Consider the following 19,787-nt stretch of genomic DNA (forward strand, 5'->3'; position numbering starts at 1 on the left):
TGACCGTGTGAGCGAGGGGGGGGGGTCAGAGGGTCTCGTCCACCAGCAGTGCCTGAGGAGGTGAGGTGGGGGTGCCTGGGGGGCCTTGTCCGGGGCGGGGGGGGGGGCGGCACAGTGTCCCGTGGCAGGATCACGCTGTGAGGCTACGGAGCTGTGGAAGGCAGGTGCACGCGTTCGGTCCTTGGGGCACCAGGATGAGGCCTTATGGGTGGGAACCGCACGGCCTTATGGGTTGGAACCGCACGGCCTTATGGGTGGGAACCGCACGGCCTCATACCCGCACGTCCTCCTTTCATGGAAGTGTTTCACGAGCGCCAAGGAGAAGAGAGTTCCGGAAGAACGAATCCAGCTGACGCATCACAGCAGGCTCTAATAAATCCTTTTGTATAAATAACAGAAAGAGAAAAGAGCAGAGCTGCCGAACCGCACACCCTCATCAATGACGACGGACGCCCATCGCTCGCTTATCGACGACTCGTCGCGCTCTCCATCTCTTTGTGTTTTCTCCCCGCTGGACTCGGGTGTCCCACGTCACGGTCGTCACCCTTGGAGATACCGCGTGCGCTTTGGTGCTTTACCTGCTCTTCCCCAGGCTGAGCCAATCAGAAAGCGGGACGGCCGAGGGCCGCATCCCATTGGCCGACAGTATGATATCGGCAGCCAACGGGGGGGCGTTTCTACCCGTGAGCCGCAGACTCGATATTTGCCGACTTCCCTTGTTGCAAAGTTCTGCGTTATCATTTTCTTCGAAAATTCATGTGAAATTATTTATTCGGAGCAGTTTTGTCAGACCTTGAACGCTGGCAGCTGCCTGTGCTGTTTACTTTAGGGGTTAAAGCGTCTTTGGAGTTACGAACAAAACGAGTTACAAACGGTCGCGGCCGGAATGCACCGCGTTTCCTGTAAACTCTCCTTTGCGGTGATTCGGCGCTGACGCCTCGTACGTGACGACCGTCCTCCGGGACATCCGTTTCCCGGCACTCGTGACGGGACGCGCCGCGGACGGAGACGGACGTCCCCTCGAGCGCCCGTCCACGAGCTCCTCTTCCGGCAACGTTTCCTCACGTCTCAAATACCGTGGTGTTTTTGTGCTGACACATGGACCGCCCCCGTCGCTCATCTGAGCAAACAAACTAAAAACATCAGATCGATGCATCGGCACTGACAGCTGTCAGAAACCACAGGAAGTGGTTTTTCACGATTTCCTCCCGATGCAAAAATGCTCTCAGGAAGTTGCACGTGTCTGCAGACGCGGGTTTCGAAAGCACAGCTTCGTTAATAACCGTTAGCCCACCTCAGCGTGTTGAGAAGGACGCTGCGGCCCCCCCGACCCCCCCCCCCGTGCAGCAGCGGTCAGCTCAAGGTACGATTCAGGCCAGGGGTGCTGTGACCTGGGTTCAAATCCTCAATGCTCTCAATGCAGGTTCTTTGGTTGTGCATTTACCCACATCCGGGTCAGAATAAACAGGGCTCTCTCACATACACACACACACACACACACACACACACGCGCACGGGGTTATGGAGGCACCGCTCGTTTGTCCGATTCCACTATTGACACGGCACACACGCTCCAGCGCTGACGCGGGACGAGAAACGACGGTAGATAAACAGTAGCAGATGGTGAAGGACGAACTCGTAAAGGCTTCGGGAGACCGGGAGAGAAGCGGCTCTCCAAGAGACGGGTTCGAGACTCGCCTTCGGCGCGGGAGGGATTCGGCAGCTCCGAGGGGCAGGGGGAGCTCCTTCCGCAAAAACTAAGAAGCGATGCTTCGGAACGTGGACCCGGGCTCTGGGACCGACCGGGTCCTGCAGGTATCGGGACTTCGGTCCTTGGAGCGTCTCGCACTCGACAAGCAGCACAGGAAGCCAAAGGAGACGGCGAGTTATTGCAGCCCTTGGCCTACTTGTCTTTATTTCTGTTGTGTCACCGTAACCTGCCCCCCACCCGCCCTCAGGGCTCTGGTTCTCCCGGGGACTTTCCAACGGAAACCGTGGCAATGAGTCGGGTTCTCGAGAGGAACTTTCGGCGAATGAGCGCCGCGAACGGTGCGACCCCCCCCCCCCCCCCCCCCCCCCCCGAGCGCCAGCGTGGTGAGCACACCTGTCTGCTGCCCACGGGGTTCGAGCAGCTGTGGGAAAATACGCGTCCCGTCGGGGGCGAACGGAAGCGGCTGGGGGGGGGGGAGGAGCTCCCGGTCACACGCGCACGCGCACGGGGCCCAGGGCTTGTCAACTGAAACCGTGACTTTACCGCGTTGGAGGCTCTTTTCACACTCCTACCAACCTGGCGAGGCCTCCTTTCCGCTTCGGTTTGGCCTGTTGTCACGGTTTATCCACAACTGGACTAATTGCCTCTCTCTCTAATTAACATTCCTGTCCTCGTGTCCTCTTTCTTTTCCCGGGACTACAGCGTCACCGCCTTCGCGTGGGGCGCGCGTCGGGAGCGCGCACCACCTCACGGCCTGTGACACAGGGTCTCGCTCGAGTCCGTCACGCAGTGAGGTGGACGTGACGTCACAATGACGCCATTAGCTCCTCGCGTCCCAAAAGAGAGCGTTTTTCCGAGGGAACTCGAAGCCGTGTTTTAATCATGACCGTGTCCCGCCGCAGGTGGTTCCTGACAACTACCGACAAAGTGGAGGAAGCAGCGGGGTGCACCGCTGTTCCGCACGCGCGCGCGCGCGCACACGATTACGCAGCAGAGCGCGTTTCCACTGACAGCTCCTGATAAACACACCCAGTGTCACTGCGAGTGACACACACACACTCCTCAACCCTCTCTCTCTCTTTCACCCACACACTCGCGCGCACTCAGGTCTTGGCGAGGCGCGCACGCGGACGCGCACGGGAGTCGCGCTTCTCCACGCGGTTCCGCTTCCCTCGCAGGGGGGGCGAAGGCGGGAGGACCCGTCCGGGGGTGTCGGTGTCGGTGTCGGGGGCGGGGGTCCATGGCAGGAAGATGGCGGCGCTGAAGCAGGAGCATCGCTACGGACTGTCCACGTCCACGTCCACGTCCACGCAGGGCAGAGTGTCTGTGCTGCACGTGAAGCTGACCGAGAGCGCGCTGAGGTCCGTGGAGGAGAACCGGAGCGGCGGGGTGAGGAGGGTTTCGATACAACGTATCACCCCCCACACACACACACACACACACACACACACACACACACACACACACACACACACACACACACACAGATACAGTCAGTGTCCGTGCTCACCCGTGTGTTCACACACTCCACACACTCTGTCTTTCCTCCGAGCTCCACATACGGGACGATGACTGACACGTCGGGAAAGTGATGAATGAGAAATGATGACTGTCTCGCTCCGATCGCCTCCCGTCACCTCGTTTTACTCGTCTTTACCGGAGTTTTCAGGCAAGGCTCTGTGTCCTTTGGGGGACCGAATAGCGGGACAGAGTTTTGTGTGACACCTGGAGAGTTAGTTAGTTAGTTAGTTAGTTAGTGTGTCAGTGTCCCACTGCGGAGTGTGTCGGCGCGATGGGCAGCCCCTGTGTGTGTGTGTGTGTGTGTGTGTGTGTGTGTGTGTGTGTGTGTGTGAGAGAGAGAGAGAGAGAAAGAGAATTCCACGTACAGTGGTGGCGAACGTACACTCCGTGTCTGAAACCCAGTCTGCTTCCACCTGAACTAGGCACCCCACCCCCACGCCACCCCACCCCACCCCACCCCGATCTCATCTGCAGGCTCTTCTGTGGCCAACACGGTTGCTCGGTCACTTGTTCCTGGGGGTCTGAGGACTTTGACCTGACTCCGTGTTGGACGGGAAGGAGGAGGACTAACCGCCCCGTGTCCCACCTGCCTTCTTTGTCTGATTTTATTTCAGATGTAGGAGGACCTGAATGAGACCAAAGAGTCACTTAGATTTTTTTACAGCCCTTAACCCTCTGGCCTGGACCCCACCCCCTGACCCCGCCCACAACACCCCGCTTATCAGACTTGTTGGGATTAGAGGTCCCGGAATGAGACAGGAGAACGCCGCCAAAGGGAGGAGCTTCCTGCTGCTTTAACCAAGACAAGGAGGTGGGTGAGGATGTGGGTGTGGCTGTAGGCGATGGCCCCGCCCCCACCTCTATGTTGGATGTGAAAGTTGGCAGTGGCTCCGCCCTCTATTTTGCATGCCCCGCCCCCTCTTGTCCCATGCCGTTGGGATGCACTCGGCGGATGACGTCACTGGCCGCTGTTCCTGGCTTCTCCGTGGCACGTGTGTGTGTTCTGTTTACGCTGCGAGCGCAGTGTGTCCGCTCTCACCATGGGCCGACGCTCGCGGAGAAGTAGAGCGGGTAGCCGGGGAGTCGAGAGGGTGCGGGGTCACGCGGGGCCCCTCGCCTCGAGTCCCGACTTCTCTTCCTGTTGGTTTGCTTGTCCGGAGTCCCATCGGTACCGCTCGGTCACAGCTGCGGTCAGCAGCGGTCGGACCGCGTGATGCACCTCTGTGCTCCGGCTTGTGGTCCCGACAGGCCCCGTTTATGACGCCGGTGGACCCACCGGGTCCTCACAGGAAATGAGTGCTTTGAATGGCGGGACGGTCCTCGGTTCAGCTGCTTTAGGCTGAGCCCAGGGGAGCGTCTCCCACTCGGTGGACGTGGACCTAGTAATCGCCATGGTAACGTGGTATCTCATTGAGCGGCATCTCCCGATAAGTGATTCGGAGGAAGTGTGCCGCCCACTGCGTCAGGGGATGGGGGGCGCGGGCGGGGGGACTCCCCGCAACACTCAGTCTAGTAGTCAAGGCCACCCTGTGTCGATTCAGTGGTGTGGATGGCCGGTCGCCATGGAAACAGTGATGCTAGAGAAACGCCGCACACTCAGAGTGAGAGAGTTTGATGCAGTTGGCAAAATCCCCAGACGATGTTCACATCCAGCATGGGGGGTGGGACTTCACCTCGATGCCGGTCGATTGGTCAGTTACTATAGTCAGTTCATGGTCACCATGACATGTTTCTCCAAGCCTGTTGTACCTGAACCCCATCTTCCTGGGTCAAGAATCCCACCCCCCATGTAGCACTCTTAGCTGGTCGGGAGGGGGTATGGCAACACGGGTTTCTGGTGCTGACCGCCTCTGAATGTCCTCCTGTGTCCTATGTTCCAGGGTCCACGTGGTCAGCCCTCGATCCGCTTCTCTGGGAACCAGGGGGTGAGTAGCACTTGCTGACCAGGTCGCGTGCAGTCCTTCGCACAGAAACGACGCTCTTTGACTGCTGCACCCTTAGCCAACTGGCCCGTCACCCCCACCCTGTGCATGTGCGCACACACACACACACACACACACACACACATATATCCTTTGGGACATGGTGAGATTGCCCTGCCACCCCCTCTCTTTCCACAGAAAATCTACGTCCCGCGAAGGGGCCGTCCCGGGGAGGTACAAACGTTTGTCTTCTACCTGTCCAGCGTGGGCAAGGACAACCCCCAGGAGAGCTTTGAGTGCATCAAGCAGTATGTCACCTGGTGAGAGTCGCCCAGGGGTGCACGCACACACACAGACACACACACACACGCTCTTAATATTTACAGAAGCTCGGGTCTATACGTCTGTTACGTGGTGTGTGTGGGCGTGGTCTTACCCATCCAGCCGTACTGGTTCGTGCCAGCTCTAATGCGGGAAGACTCAAAGTGGACCGAGGACAGAGAAAGCTGTGCGGTGAGCTACTGCGTTTCAGTGGGCGTGTCCCCCGTCTCGTCCCGTCCGCAGTGAAGGGAGTGTCCGGCTGGAGTGTGCGGGCGGGATCCAGCACAAGATCATTGTGTGCGCCACGGACGACTCGTACCAGAAGGCCCGGCAGAGCATGATGCTGTCCGAGGAGGAGACGCGCAGCCGCGGCGCCGTCGTCATCAAGCCAGGCAGGAGGTACCTGGGTGAGGCCCCGTCCCCACGCCCAACCTTCCCGCCCCGGTGTCCCCCGTCCCCCGCCCCGTGTTCTTAAACAAGCCCTTCACTCTCTGCAGGAAAGCAGGTGCAAATCTGGAAACCCGCGCCGGGTGTGTCGCACGTCGCCCCCTGCAGGCAGCCGTCACGTCCCGTCGTGTCGTCCGGCGCCGCGAAGAGGAGCGCGGGTTCCGGGTCGCGACCCCTGCGCGAGCGGCTCGCCCACCTGCTGGCGCTGAAGCCGTACCGCAAACCCGACCTGGTGCAGCGTTTGCAGAAGGACGGCCTCACGGCTCAGGACAGGCACGTTCTGGACGAGCTCCTGCAGGAGGTGGGTCTTCGGCCAAGTCGCACAGGACGTGTCCCTCAAGCTGCGAGCCACTCGGGTTCGCTTGTGAGGAACACGCGCTGCACCGACACCCCTGGTCTGCCTGTCGACGCCACGCAGCCTGTCATTCTCGCCACGCGGGTCTCTTTGGCGTGTGTGACGTGTGAGCGCGAGGACAACTTGCTCACGTGGTGCTCGTCCCCCAGGTGTCCACCCTGCACAGGGACAGCACCTTCACGCTGAAGGACGCGTTCTTCGGCGAGGTGCGCAAGGACTGGCCCGGCTACACCGAGGGGGACCGGCAGCTGCTCCAGAGAGTCCTCCTCAGGTGCGTTTCCACGGCGATTTTCGTCAACAGAATACGAGAGGAGCAAGGACTGCTCTGGACGTCCCGCTGCGATGACCGTGTCGTTTCAGTGTCCGTGTCCCTGTCACACCTGCAGGAAGTCGGCTCAGTCCCAGAATGCCCCTCCCGTTCCCTGCGAGCGACCCCCCGACCCCCTGATGGACCCGACTGACTTGCCACCTTCCCAGGTTTGCTTACCGGGATGCCGGGTCGGCCCCTTCGACCCTTTGTTCGCCGTGCTGGTGACTGTAGGTGAGACGCTCGTCCTTTGCTGTCGCTCCTCCAGAAACGGCCGAAGGAGTTCCAGGACCCTCTGGCCAACAAAAAGCCCAGGATATCGCACCTGGCCAGCAAAGGGGCGGGGCCTGTCAACAGCAAGCTGGGCATGTCCAGCAGGAGAGAAGGGGGGGAGGTGTGGGTGGAGGACAAGTTGACCGTCTCACGCATCCTGTTACCGGGCGTCACGCGCTCGTCCGACCCGCTGTCCGACGTCAGCAATGACTCGGCTCACAAGAGGAAGGACCACGAAGACCCGCGTGCCGTTAAGGCCGAGAAACTCTGCCCACCGCCGCCTGGTCGAGGCTCCGCCCACTTTCCGCTCCGATCCGGTATGTTCCACCCTGCGTAGTTTGTGTCGCCGTCGTCCCAATTAAAGTGACCGGGGAAGGAAGAACCCCGTCAGCAGGGGGGACAACTGAGTGTGGCTATAACTCCCGGTGACCACTGCTGCTGGGTGACAGCGACCCCTAGTGGCCAATGTCATTGTCACTCACCTCAGTTCTTATTTCACACTTGCTTATTCTTTTGCTTGTTTGTTCGTTCGTTTAGCTGTTGTTTTTTCTCCACAGGGACGTACTCTGAGAATAATACTAAAAGTGCAGGTACATCAACTGGAAGAAATTTGAATGCAATCAATTTTTTTTTAAATTATGAGATATATTTTTAGCTAATAATAATAATAATAACAACAACATACCAGTGTGGCTGTAACTCACAGTGAGCACTGCTGCGACCTCTAGTGGCCAAAGTCATTATACGTGACCTTAGTGCTTACTTGTGTTTTATGATTATGAAACATATTTCTACTTATGGAATGGTGATATTTCCCATAATAGCAATGATGTAATATATCTTAATAGAGAGAACCTTCAAGGAGCTTTGACATGTGATCCAAAAAATACTTGTTCACGTGTCCTCATCCCAGAGGGGCCCTGCTGTCTTTCAGACCACAAGGGGGCGTGTCAGAGCTCCGCCGAGCCCTCGGGCGCAGCGCCCAAGCCCAGCTACCTGCAGTAAGGCGTTGCTCCGGTGCCGTCGGTGTCTTTGAGAGGCGCTCTGTGCTCCCGCTGCCCTCCTGACCCCGAGTGCCGCTTCCTGTCCTCGCCCCCTACAGGAAGTACAGGACGGTGCGCTCCCAGGCGCAGCGGCAGGAATACAAGAGCGACTTCAACATGGAGTACAGCGAGTACCGGCGGCTGCACGCGCACATCGAGGGCGTCACGCGCCGCTTCACGGAGCTCGACTCGGAGCTGCGCCAGCTGCAGCCGGGCACCGCCGCGTACGAGGTACCGGGGCCTCCCTGCGGCCGTGTGTGGCGCCGCCCCTTTAAGAGCGCGCCGGCGCATCGTGGGATTGCGGCGCGTTCGGAGGAACTGAACCCTCTGCTTCTCTTTGCTTGCAGACGATCCACAACCAGATACTGCAGGAGTACCGCAACATTAAGAAGGTGGGCGTCCACAGGGCCCGTGCTCTCGAACCGGTTGCAGTTGCTGGACTCGGGACCCATCGCTCACCCCCACTCCCTCTCGAACCCCCGCAGGCGAACCCGACATACAGCCAGGAGAAGAGCCGCTGCGAGTTCCTCCACAGGAAGCTGGCGCACATTAAGAAGCTCATAGCCGAGTTCGACCAGCGACAGCTTCACGGGTGGACCTAGGGTCAGGACCCCAGGTCTGACCTCCGGCACCGAGAGTCCGGTCCCGCCTGGCTGTGGTACGGACCGGTCCGACACCCGGCGAAGACTCAGCGCCAGAGCCTCTGAGAAGAACAGTCCACTATTATTATTATTATTATTATTATCTATTGTTTTCTACTTGTGTGGTTTTTCTGTCCAGTTGGCGTCTCCACCTGGATTCACTCAGTTAAGGGTTTGGGGCTCAGAGCAAAGCAAAGTTCTGAAACGATCCCTTCGTGTAAAACAAAAATGTATTTTTGCACCCTCAGCATATGGTCATTTAAGGAGTTCAGTTGTTCATTTTTTAATTGCATAGGATAATATTTTCTCATTAATTTTTGTGTTACAAGATGTAAAAACCCAAACACATTTCAGTCTTTGGTTGTTTTGAACGCACCGGCTCCTTAGCTTACAAACACAACTGTCTGTAACTCAATTTGTTTGTAAGTCCAGTTACTTTTTCCCGCTATGCAACAGTAAATAAAATCCTTAAATGTTGCGTAAAAACCTGCGAGTCGTATTAAATAAAGCAGAACTCGGAGCTCTGATCCAGTAGGGCCCAAAAACCTGTCCACGCTGCTCATCCTGCTCATCCTGCAGCACGAGGAACACCACGCAGGAGCCGTAAACACCGTGGAAGGGAGTTGAATCCTCTGTGCTGCTCTTTACTGCCCCCTATGGACTCGCAGGGTAAATACAGGCAGTCGACTCCCCTGCGAACATAAATGCTGGAAAGCGGGTCAGGAAGGGAAGTTGAAATGCACTAAAAAATAAAAAAGGTCGATGTGCGTGAAAATTCGTAGCTTCGGCGTTTCTGCGCGAGGAGCCGGTGCCAAGTTTTCGGTTAGAATTTGCCGTCATCTGGAACCCCGTGGCCGGAAGCGCAGTGAGCGTGTGGTGCCTGAAGATGGCGCTCTTCTTGCTCCCGCTGGACTGGAGGAGAACTGGCTTCCTTCAGTCCGCTCCCCTCTGGACTCCTTTTACTCCTATGGGAAAATACATTTTGTGTGAAGTGTTCCTCTGGATGTTGTCCCCAGGGGGCGCAGTAGCTCAAGTACTGCAGTGAAAAATGTTGCTGAGCCCCCCGGTGCTCTCTTCCAGCGTCTCCGGCGCGATCCGTGCCCACGCCTGGTGGCTCCTCGCCCTCGTGCCGTGGGACTCGGCTCATCGGTCCCCCGGATCCCGCGGCCCCTTACCTCCTCGGAGAGGTGACCGCGGGGGCGGGCGGCAGGGAGGGGCACTTCTGTTGCGACAGGTGATTTGAGGAATAGGTGAAACGCACGCCAGTGCAAGGCAGCCGTTCAAAGCGTAACGGACTGTCCTTGGACTCCGAGCTGAGTAAAAGCACCACGGTAAAGCACCCTCCGGTAACCGTGTCCCGTACAGGAAGTTAATCGCATGCGCACGGAGTGTAAGGCTACGCTGTCAACAACGGGGTCTACGCTCAACACTACACTCACACGCTCAGTCAGAGCTGCCGTCTGATTTGCGGGCAGCAGGTGGCGCGGTGCTTAAGAACGTGGCCTCTGCCACCTCAACCCCCCCGAGCGACTCGCTTAGACGCTAAGTGACACAGCGGTAGAAACAGTCAAGGGTCACGTTTGAAACGACGGCTACCGAAGCAAAGTGTGTCGTTTCGTCCGAGATTCTTCCCGCCGCGGGATTATTTCACGCTCCGAGTCACAAATGGTTGCGCTGACGGTTCTTTTTTGACGGAAAACGACACCGTGCCGTATTTGTACGGAAATGTTCGTACGGCGTCGTGCGCAGCGTGTGGAGCGGGAAACACTTTGTCTGTCGAAGCCCTTTCTCCCGGTGCCCCCCTCCCCCCGTTCTTCAGAGGGGGGGCCCAGGGCTCCTTCTGGTCAAATAGCTTCAGCTGGCCTAAGGCCGCCGCGACCTCGGTGACCACGTTTCCTCAGCGGAACCCAAACGTCCGGGTAGGAAGAGCAGCTCAGCGGGGGGTCGGTGGAAACTTTTCGGGTCCTTTGAAAACACAGATTTGTGCGTTTCGCTCAGCACTCCTGTCCAAGTGTCTCCTTTTGTTCGGGCCCCTATCGTCCCGCTGATTAACATCTTGGCGGGAAGCGCCGCCAGCGGCCGAGGCCCGTCGCTCGCGGCGCCGTGGAAAAACACCGGTGGGTCCCCACTCATCGCGTCGGTCGTCGCGACGCAACCGGTCGGGTGTCGCGGTCTCCTCCCTCCGCACACCAGTCCAACAGCCCATCGATCGCTGTGTTGGAGAAGAACCATGGGTGTGAAAACGCGACTCATTGCCATGGCAACCCAGGACTCTGTCTCCCGTCACTCCTATCAGGCAGGGAGGACAAGCAGGACCCCCCTCTGCATTCCACACTGAGACCGTGCGGCCCCCCCTCCCCAGCCCCGTGGACACTCCACACCCCACCCGCGTCACCTTCTGCATGCACTCCTATTGCACCCATTCAAGGGGGCGGCGGGAAGGGACTCGAGACCCCCGGCACCTGTGTTCAACATGCCCCCCCGCAGCGCAAACATCTGATATGCCTCGCGGAAAATTCCTCGCACCGACGGGGTTTCAGTCTTCCAGAACTTTCCGCGCAGTGTCTCGCTGTGGGTTTTTTCCACGAGGGGGCGGGGCGACGGCGGTGACTCAGTGATTGATGTCGCAAAGCCGTGGGCGTGGCTTCGCGCGATCCCAGTGCAGTACAGAGCGTGTTTTGTTTTCTCCTTTTTTTGCTGCTCTTTCTGGTTTTTTTCCTCTGGAAGCGTCTTCAAGCTTCCAGAAAGTGCTTTCTGCTCGGTCCTCGACACCGGGCCCATTTCTGCTGCTGAACCCGAACCCTCTTTTTTCATGCACGGCGATGCACACGCGTGACGTGACCGCTGTGCTTTTCACGATCATTGCCCATGGGGTGGAGTGTTCTGGAAAGCTCCCGTTTCCCCGTCTTCGCTCCAGTGCTCACGCGCCCAGCTCGTGTGTCATTAGATAGAGCACCTGGACGGGCCGAGTGGGTGTGGGGTCGATCCCCGCTTGGTGTGTGGGGACTGCCACGTGGCTCTGCTGTTTAGACACGTGAATGACTCCAGGTAGTTTGCTATAGTGTAACACTGTAGTGACATGTTTCTTGCGCTGCAGCCTTGGAATAAAAAAGAAAAAGACACGAGTACGAGGTAAAAGCAACAGAGCGAAGCAGGAGGGTAACAGAAGGACAGTTATGATACCTATAAATATAGACACTGTAGAATAATCAGTGCACGTCACTTTGGAGAAGCGCGCAGTACTGCGCTGAGTACAAAGTTTTCAGTATATTGAGTTGCTATATCGGTATTGTGGTTGTTTTTTTTTGCAAATTGTGTCTTGATATAGTCTTTCTATTTTTAATTGGAGTTAATAAAAGAGAAAAAAACACGCACAAAGTGAACAGGTCCCAAGACGGGACACGAAGCGCAGTGAGACTTGTGGAATTTTCCATCGTGGGGGGTGGGGGGGTCTCATACTCCACTAACGGTGTGTGCGCGCCCGGTCAAGGGTCCAAACGGCGCGTCCGCGTTTGGCTCCGGGGGTCACGTCCCCCCGGAGCCCATCTGATTTCAATGCCCTGTCCTGAACGCATCCGGCGTGCGGTTGCGTGCCCGGCATTTATGCAAATTTAAGCAACCCCAAATCTCGGCCTTATTTGCATAAACACGCCCCCTCTCGCATAAAGTCGGGTCGCGCAGCGGGTCCACACGGACTGAGCGGGGAAGAACCCAGAAGAGCCCAACAGAACCCGGCGAAAGTTCTTGCATCTCCTGCGATTCCAAGAATGAGACCCGAGAGCGACGCCGCTCCAGGTGGGTCATGTGTCTCCTTCCGTCCGGGTGAAGAGTTCCAGTACATTCTGATTCTAGCACGTTCTCGCTCTGCCTCGGTCTCCTCCGCACGGCACAGGACGGTACTTTATTAATACGGTTTATGTGCTCAAAAAATGATCAGGGCGGGGCACCTGTGGACGTTGGAGTATGTGCGGTAAAAGCACGGCGAGGTGAAGTCTCGTGCCTTCGCAGCCGTTATAGCGGTGGGAAGATGTTCGATAGCTGGCGGTCCGCCTCCACAGAGTGCTGATGACACCGAGTATCGATCGCTCACAAATCAATCAATCAATCACTGCTGCCGACCGGGGGCGCGAGGACAGCGGTCGCGTGCGGCGCTCCTCCTAGGAAAGCTGTGCCAAAGGGGTCCGAAGCCGAACTTGTGGTGCTTCCTGTGAGCTTTGGAATGAGGCCCTGCGGGGGTCCCTGCGGCCCCTGACTGACAGCCGGGCGCCAGGCTGAGTTCTGGAGCTCCGCCCCTCGCTGGGATATTATGCAAATGAGGGTGTAGCTGGAGACTGAGCGAAGGGAAGGGTAGATGAGTGATGCTTTACTCCGCGAAACCAGAAAGAAGAGAAAACGGCTCATCTTTCACCCGTGTTCCGTTTTCCGTTGTTATAACTTCTTTCTTCACTCACTACACACCGGTGACTCAGTCAGTGTGTCACTCTAAAGCGGAGGGGGCTTAAAACTATCTCTGTGGTAAAATAGTTACTACTATAGGATTTCTTTTTTTTTTTTTTTTTCCGTTCAGGGTGGGGGGGGTGTTCATGGGAGGAGCCAGTAGACACACAATTTGCTTGCAGAAGAAGCAGATGCAGTAAGAGGTGTGAAAGCACTGTACTGTCCTCTGAGGTTTGCTTTTACTGCGTGATTATGTTTCAGCCGGAGGCCCCGTCGGCAGCGACTTCGTGCGGGTAAAGAGCCCCGACGTGAAGTACACCGAGGAGCACATTGAGGCCCGTTACTCGTACCACACAGCGACCGTGTCCCGCTGCAGAGGCACGTACACGGTAAAGAACACCGGCATGTTGCAAACCTCACGCACAGGGCACGGCGCTGGCAGCTCACACTCATCACATGAGTCATCACATCAATCATCCCTTTCTCCATCTCATCAGTCACACTCCCTTCTGCATCTGGGTTCTTACACACTTTTTGCCAATTTAACACTGTACTATAGAACCACTTTTAGGGAGAACCCAAAATGGGTTCCATAAAAAAGGGTGTGTGTGTGTGTGTGTGTGTGTGTGTGTGTGTGTGTGTGTGTGTGTGTGTGTTTTTTGATTTGTTGCCGTGGCAACCAGGGCATCTGTTTTGTCTCTCTCTCTCTCTCTCTCACAAACACAGGGAGATGAAGCAGGGGCCCCGTCTGCGTTGCTCACTGACACAATCTACTAATGACACTGAACTCTTCACCCTGGGTTTCTGCCCCCAGGTCACTCCTCGCACCACCCGCTTCACCTTCCGCACCCAGCGCTCCGTTCCAAAGCTGGGGGTGATGCTGGTCGGCTGGGGGGGGAATAACGGCACCACGGTGACGGCCGCTGTCCTCGCCAACAAGCTGGGCCTGTCCTGGAGGACCAGAACAGGCGTCAAGGTGGGTGGGAATTGGAGGCCGTGGAGCCCAAATCTGTGTGTGACGTGTTCTCTGCTCCCATTGTCTTCTACTCAACTGACTTTTGCTGCTCTTGGTATTTTTCATGCACGCAGACTGCCAATTACTTTGGCTCTTTGCTCCAAGCCTCCACCGTGTGCCTGGGGATGGGGCCTGACGGAGAGGTAAACGTGCCCTTCCGGGACCTGCTGCCCATGGTGCACCCCAACGACATCGTCTTTGATGGTGAGGGGCAGGGACCACAGTTTTACATCCTCTCAGTTCCCTGGTGTATCCCTCCAGTTTACTGGATGCAAAAAGAGCGTTCAGGGATTGGCGCTTCACGTCCAGCTTGCATTCAGCATGCACTCCTTGCAGGCTGGGACATCTCCTCCCTGGACCTGGGTCGGGCCATGGAAAGAGCCCAGGTTCTGGACTGGGCCCTGCAGGAGCAGCTGCGACCCCACATGGAGCAACTGAAGCCCCGGCCCTCCATCTACATCCCCGAGTTCATCGCAGCCAATCAGGAGCAGAGAGCTGACAATGTTCTAATGGGGAGCAAAGCGGAGCAGGTGGGCCGCGGGAGTGTCGTCGGTGTGAAGTCGACTTCCTGTTTGCTTTCTGTCCCCTTGACCTGGGTTCACCCCACACCCCCCTCCACCACAGGTGGAGCAGATCCGCAAGGACATCCGTGACTTCAAGAAGAAGAGCGGTGTGGACAAAGTCATCGTGCTGTGGACAGCCAACACTGAGCGCATGTGCGACATCGTCCCCGGAGTCAATGACACTGCCGCCACCCTGCTGGCTACCATCCAGGTGAGTTCTGACCTCAGCATGACCCCCCCTGGGGTGGGAATGGTGAAATGTGGAGCTGTGGATCTCCTGTCTGGACAAAGGAGACACAAGAGCAGTAAGTGTGACTGTACAGTCTGACCTTTGACATGTAGAGGGAAGCAGACTGAATTTGAGTGCAGTCAGGACCTACTGGGAGCTGTTGTCCATCAGGTGTCATGCACTGCCCATTTTATGACATCTTTGTAATATGAAAGTAAATTCAGGTAAGAAGATGGATCACTTTCCAGTACAATCAACAAAGGACCAAAGCGAATGAGTGAAAAGTCGACAACTGAAAATTTCCATTGATAAAAGCATCTGCAACAGGCTGGTGACCATACAGCAAAACACATTAATTTGTCCATCTTCCCAAGTGTCTCTTGTGAACCTCAGTATTCAAACACTTTTCCTCCATAGTAATAACATCAGTTCTCTCTTTTAATAACATCTTGTAATAAACATTGTCAAAAACCTTAAGGCTCCCTGTGCATATCTGGGCTCGCCAGTCTCTCGCACCCCCTCTGTCCAGCAGGGAGGAAGCGAGGTGTCCCCGTCCACTCTGTTTGCGGTCGCCAGTATCCAGGAGGGCTGCGCCTACATCAACGGCTCCCCCCAGAACACCTTCGTCCCCGGGGTTGTGGAGCTCGCCATGCAGCAGGGGGCCTTCATCGGGGGAGACGACTTCAAGTCCGGTCAGACCAAGGTCAAGTCCGTCCTCGTGGACTTCCTGGTCAGTGCGGGACTCAAGGTGAGGGGCTGTGTGATCGCTGTGACCACATGAGACGCTCCATAGTCTCTTCTCACCAGCACCTGGAAAGGACCCTGCTGTGCACTTGGGTAAATCAGTGTAAGCAGGAGGACTTTGCCAGTCGCTTAGGACAAAATGAACGAATCAGCAAAACGAAGAACAATAATAATACTAATGGTGACGTTAAGAAGCAGCACCTTCATTTTCCTGTATCTGGACACTCAGATTGTGTCTGCAGACTACAGAGGCAGCATTCCTTTTCAACCCCCCCTCTTCCCACATGTGTGACAAACAGCCCACCTCCATTGTCAGCTACAACCACCTGGGAAACAACGACGGGCGGAACCTGTCGGCGCCCCAACAGTTCCGCTCCAAGGAGATCTCCAAGAGCAACGTGGTGGACGACATGGTGCGGTCCAACAACGTGCTCTATGCCCCTGGCGAGAAGCCGGACCACTGTGTGAGTATCGTGTCCTTAGAGAAACGGGAGGCGTGGAAGACGCGTGTAGAAGTCAAGCTGACGAACGAAAGGGTGCCTGTCTCTGTCCCAGGTTGTGATCAAGTACGTTCCCAACGTGGGCGACAGCAAGCGAGCCATGGATGAGTACACGTCGGAGATCATGATGGGCGGGACCAACACCATCGTAATGCACAACACCTGTGAGGTCAGCGTAAACTGATGGTCTTGGACTCATTCATGGAGCTGTCAGGAGATGAGGACAGAAGTTCCTCTGAGAGATCTGGGTTTCAGACCCTCCTTTAGGAGGGATTCAGCAGCTTTGAGGGACAGGGGCCTCATTCCAGCACATTGGGGGTGGGGGGGGGGAGTGAGAATGAGAATGAGCACCACAAAATAAGGGAGGTGTGTGTGTAACCAGCCCTTTCAGTTTGAGTGGTGTGTGTGTGTGTGTTGAAAGGCAACGTTTCCCTCTGCCCAGGACTCCCTGCTGGCCAGCCCGATCATCCTGGACCTGGTCATCCTGACAGAGCTGTGCCAGCGTATCACCTTCTGCACAGAGGAGGATCCGCACTTCCAGACCTTCCACAGCGTGCTCTCGGTGCTCAGCTACCTGTGCAAGGCCCCTCTGGTCCCCGAGGGGGCCCCCGTGATCAACTCCTTCTTCCGGCAGCGCACCTGCATCGAAAACCTGATGAGGTGAGCCCAAAAAAAACGGTTGTACCCCATCGATTCGTCTTTGTTACAATTGAAGGCAGACGTCTTAAAGCGGCTGCTTGTGCTTCTAAAGCAACAAGTGAAAATGAGGTGAACTGAGAGCGGAGGGCCGTGCGATGCATAGCACTGCGGTAGATAATCAACTTTACGCTGATCTGCCCGTTTGTGCCGTGGGGTTTTCTGGCTCTTTCGGTTCAGTCTACGTGCTTTGAAGGGCACTGCAGCAGGAGGTGGGATTCAAACTCAGGCCCTTCACACAACAGCTCTAACCGCTGCTCCACCTGCTGGCCCAGCACTGTAAGTTCTGTGACCCTCCTGTGGGAAAACTGAGAAGTGTGCCTTTGGCCTGCTTCCCTTCCAGGGCTTGCCTGGGCCTCCCCCCTCAGAACCACATGCAGCTGGAACACGAGATGCAGAGAAGCTTCCTGCTTCCTGACTGTGCGCCTGTTCCCATGGCAACCCACAAGAGCATCACTGCGCGGTGCAACGGAGGCCACTTTGCCCTGACCAATGGAGTGTGAGGAGAGGAGAGCAGAGGAGAGGAGAGCCAGACTGCGGGCGAACAAATTCATAAGAAGGAGAATGTGTCTATTCCTGCGAAACGCTGCACATCACTGGACTTGAACTTGGCTTTAATCTTAGGAGTTCAGTGCAAATAGCAAATTGAATTGTGGTTAGAAACACGTCACACTTTTAAAAATTGTTTTTATTTTTACCAGTTTTTGTCTAGTTTTAATCTGTTAAAATGTGTAAGTTGACAGCGCAGAGCAACTTGTAGAACGCGACAGGTGTGTGTGTGAGAGAGACAGAGACAGACTGACGTTACTGTAGCCTCACGGAGACAATAAAAGCACTTCACAGGCACTGCCCGCCCCCTTTCCTTGCTTTTATTCCGCTCTCGTGTCGCGGGGTTCCCGTCGCTGTCGTCTCGCGCTCTTAACGCCGGTCGTGTTCACGGTCGCCTTGCCAACGGCTCGCCGCCGCCGCCGCCGCCTCCCGTGACGTCACTTCCGCCCCACTGCCGCGGCCATGGCGGAGAAGCGGCGCCCTAGAGCGAGCGCGCGGGACTCGCAGCGGGAGCTGCTCGCGCAGCTGGGGGCCGAGGCGCTGCTGCGGGGGGCGCTGCTCCGGCTGCTCGAGCTCCGGCCCGAGGACCCGCTCGGCTTCCTGGCGCAGCACTTCGCCAACGAGGCGGCGGAGGCGGAGAGCGCGGCGGCGCGCGGCGGGGGCGAGCGGGGCGAGCGGGGCGAGCAGCGCGAGCAGCACGAGCAGCACGAGCAGCGGCTGGAGCGCGCGCTCTGGCACCTCCGCCTCGCCCATCACTCGCAGAGGTGGGTGTTTTCACGGGAAGCATCCAGAAAACAGGTCACGTTGCCATGGCAACTGGGCGGCGACTCGTCTCGAGTGCGCGGGACTCCGAGACGCGCTCGTTCCTCATTGAGACAAACGGAGTTACTATGTATGTAGTAACAGTTCGGGAGCCTCTTTGTTCCAGGTGAGGTGACGCGACGCGGCTCCGTTTTACCGTGTCAGGACCAGTAGCGCACTGCAGCGGTCGGTGGTGTCAACAGTTGCGCGCGCACAGGCACGCACCCTTCACACGACATCATGCGTTACGCGTATCGCACGTGTGCCTCCGCAGATCGGCCTTCAACAACAACGTGCGTCTCGCCTACGAGCTCCTGACGCCCCCCGGGCAGCGTCCCGCCGGAGGGGTTCGAGGTCGGCTCTACACGGAGCTCCTGGGGTCCCTGTGCTCCGAGGCGGGGGCGCGCGCGTCCACGACGGCGCCCCTCCTGCGGCGCGTGCGGTGCCAGGAGCACGAGGCCGTGCCCTTCGAGCTCTTCCGCCAGGGTGTGCTCACCTGCGCCGTCTTCTCCGACTACGTGAGGCGGTCGCGCTCCCTCTACTCGGCCGTGCGCGGCGGCTCCGGGGCGCCTGCCCAGAGGGCGCTGTGCCAGGCCGTGCTGGAGGCGCTGCGCGACGCCCTCGACACGCCGCGGTGCGCCGACTCGGCTCGCTACCTCGAGGCCAGCGCCAAGATCGCGCCCTGCACGCTGGCGCAGGCGATGGCGTCGGCGCGCGACCCTGACGAAGGCCGGGCGGGACCCACCATGGACCCGAGGGAGTTCGAGGAGGCGGCGGCCGCTCTCTTCATCGCCCGCGTTCAAACCGTGTCCTGAAACACCGCGCAGCAGGGACACGTTAGAGCGGCGCGTGCGGGTCGCCTCCGAGCGTCGAAATGCACCAGAACGGAACCCGAGCTGCGCCGCTTCTGCGACGGGAAGGAAAGTGCAAATGTGTCACCTGTGTGAGAACATGTTCGTGTGACTGCAGTCGCCTTCTCTCTCCTTGTGCTTCATTGTTTCATGTGTTTGTGTTTCCGCGTCAAAGACCAGACAGCCAGCATGACAGTTTCTTCTGTGTGTTTTCTAAGTGGAACCTGCACCATTCACCGCCGCTGTACACACTCCACACACTCCTCACTCTGTTTAAGTGGCGAACCCGCCATTGTGGTAGCTTTTTCCATTCTCTGTCCTGCTCACCCCTACCGCTGCGGCGTCCTGCCTCATTCCTGGAGGGAACGGGTGAATAATTCAGGAGCCGGTTGGAGCTCTGCGTGTTTTGGTCGCCTGTCATTTGTGCCATGGAAACCTGTGGTGTTACCTTGCCGTGTTGGCAGCAGGACAGGGTGCCGCAGAAGTGTCCACCGTGTAAATGATGAACCTTTTTCATGCAGTGCCCCAATACCGTGCGGGGACGGGACCCGGTTCCTGTGTGCCTGCGGCTGCCGGGGGGCCACGATGAGGTTCCAGATTAGTAGCTGGATGCGTGTGCGCTCACATGGGTGTGTTGTAACAGGAGAATGTGGGCTACGCTGTATGCTTGTGGGGTGTGGGAACAAAGCGATTCCTCCAGGCCCAGGGCTGCGAGGACAGGAATCCCGCTCTAGGAAATATGCCTGTTGTCCACAAATTCCAGGTGCAGTCAGTGGATGACTGAGACTCGCCTCCTGCCTCCTCAGATCGTTCAATAATCAATATCGCAAGACGTTCTTCTGCTTTTGACGACCGTTGTTT

General features: G+C 57.4%; 3 protein-coding genes across 7 annotated transcripts; all 3 read left to right on the forward strand.

Moving 5' to 3' along the window:
• Window positions 1-2,679: 2,679 nt before the first annotated feature.
• LOC108921416 (RNA polymerase II elongation factor ELL-like) lies at window positions 2,680-9,182 on the forward strand. 4 transcript variants are annotated; one of them, XM_029249049.1, is made up of 13 exons: window positions 2,680-3,100; window positions 5,113-5,157; window positions 5,353-5,474; window positions 5,719-5,882; window positions 5,973-6,223; window positions 6,427-6,548; window positions 6,664-6,754; window positions 6,853-7,174; window positions 7,415-7,447; window positions 7,771-7,858; window positions 7,960-8,131; window positions 8,248-8,292; window positions 8,386-9,182. In XM_029249049.1, the coding sequence occupies exons 1-13, from the start codon at window positions 2,963-2,965 to the stop codon at window positions 8,500-8,502; spliced, it is 1,710 nt and encodes a 569-aa protein (XP_029104882.1). In that variant the 5' UTR covers window positions 2,680-2,962; the 3' UTR covers window positions 8,503-9,182. The 4 variants fall into 4 exon arrangements, with proteins under 4 accessions (XP_029104882.1, XP_029104883.1, XP_029104884.1 ...); XM_029249050.1 differs by having other exon boundaries at window positions 7,792-7,858; XM_029249051.1 differs by lacking the exon at window positions 7,415-7,447.
• A 3,001-nt stretch (window positions 9,183-12,183) lies between these two features.
• LOC108921361 (inositol-3-phosphate synthase 1-A-like) lies at window positions 12,184-17,571 on the forward strand. Of its 2 annotated transcripts, none has more exons than XM_018730826.2 (11): window positions 12,184-12,336; window positions 13,240-13,367; window positions 13,793-13,954; window positions 14,068-14,197; window positions 14,330-14,523; window positions 14,618-14,767; window positions 15,315-15,533; window positions 15,829-15,993; window positions 16,085-16,198; window positions 16,472-16,689; window positions 17,069-17,571. In XM_018730826.2, exons 1-11 carry the CDS (start codon window positions 12,309-12,311, stop codon window positions 17,226-17,228), a joined length of 1,668 nt encoding a protein of 555 aa, XP_018586342.1. In that variant the 5' UTR covers window positions 12,184-12,308; the 3' UTR covers window positions 17,229-17,571. The 2 variants fall into 2 exon arrangements, with proteins under 2 accessions (XP_018586342.1, XP_018586343.1); XM_018730827.2 differs by having other exon boundaries at window positions 15,318-15,533.
• A 158-nt stretch (window positions 17,572-17,729) lies between these two features.
• On the forward strand, window positions 17,730-19,762 carry tpgs1 (tubulin polyglutamylase complex subunit 1). The gene is made up of 2 exons (XM_029249060.1): window positions 17,730-18,038; window positions 18,350-19,762. The coding sequence occupies exons 1-2, from the start codon at window positions 17,737-17,739 to the stop codon at window positions 18,888-18,890; spliced, it is 843 nt and encodes a 280-aa protein (XP_029104893.1). The 5' UTR covers window positions 17,730-17,736; the 3' UTR covers window positions 18,891-19,762.
• The last annotated feature ends 25 nt before the right edge of the window (window positions 19,763-19,787 follow it).

The sequence above is a fragment of the Scleropages formosus genome, chromosome 25 (genome assembly GCF_900964775.1).
Source record: "Scleropages formosus chromosome 25, fSclFor1.1, whole genome shotgun sequence".
In the NCBI taxonomy this organism is placed as follows: Eukaryota; Metazoa; Chordata; class Actinopteri; order Osteoglossiformes; family Osteoglossidae; genus Scleropages; species Scleropages formosus.

What these genes read in the sequence shown, in the direction of transcription:
- tpgs1 (XM_029249060.1), top strand. Translation starts at nt 17,737, where the DNA reads ATGGCGGAGAAGCGGCGCCCTAGAGCGAGCGCGCGGGACTCGCAGCGG. An exon ending in CTCGCCCATCACTCGCAGAG is followed by an intron (nt 18,039 to 18,349) that starts GTGGGTGTTTTC and finishes GTGCCTCCGCAG; the next exon opens with ATCGGCCTTCAACAACAACG.
- LOC108921416 (XM_029249049.1), top strand. Translation starts at nt 2,963, where the DNA reads ATGGCGGCGCTGAAGCAGGAGCATCGCTACGGACTGTCCACGTCCACG. An exon ending in GCTTCTCTGGGAACCAGGGG is followed by an intron (nt 5,158 to 5,352) that starts GTGAGTAGCACT and finishes CTCTTTCCACAG; the next exon opens with AAAATCTACGTCCCGCGAAG. An exon ending in CTGACTTGCCACCTTCCCAG is followed by an intron (nt 6,755 to 6,852) that starts GTTTGCTTACCG and finishes TCGCTCCTCCAG; the next exon opens with AAACGGCCGAAGGAGTTCCA.
- LOC108921361 (XM_018730826.2), top strand. Translation starts at nt 12,309, where the DNA reads ATGAGACCCGAGAGCGACGCCGCTCCAG. An exon ending in GCTGCAGAGGCACGTACACG is followed by an intron (nt 13,368 to 13,792) that starts GTAAAGAACACC and finishes TTCTGCCCCCAG; the next exon opens with GTCACTCCTCGCACCACCCG. An exon ending in GGACCAGAACAGGCGTCAAG is followed by an intron (nt 13,955 to 14,067) that starts GTGGGTGGGAAT and finishes TCATGCACGCAG; the next exon opens with ACTGCCAATTACTTTGGCTC.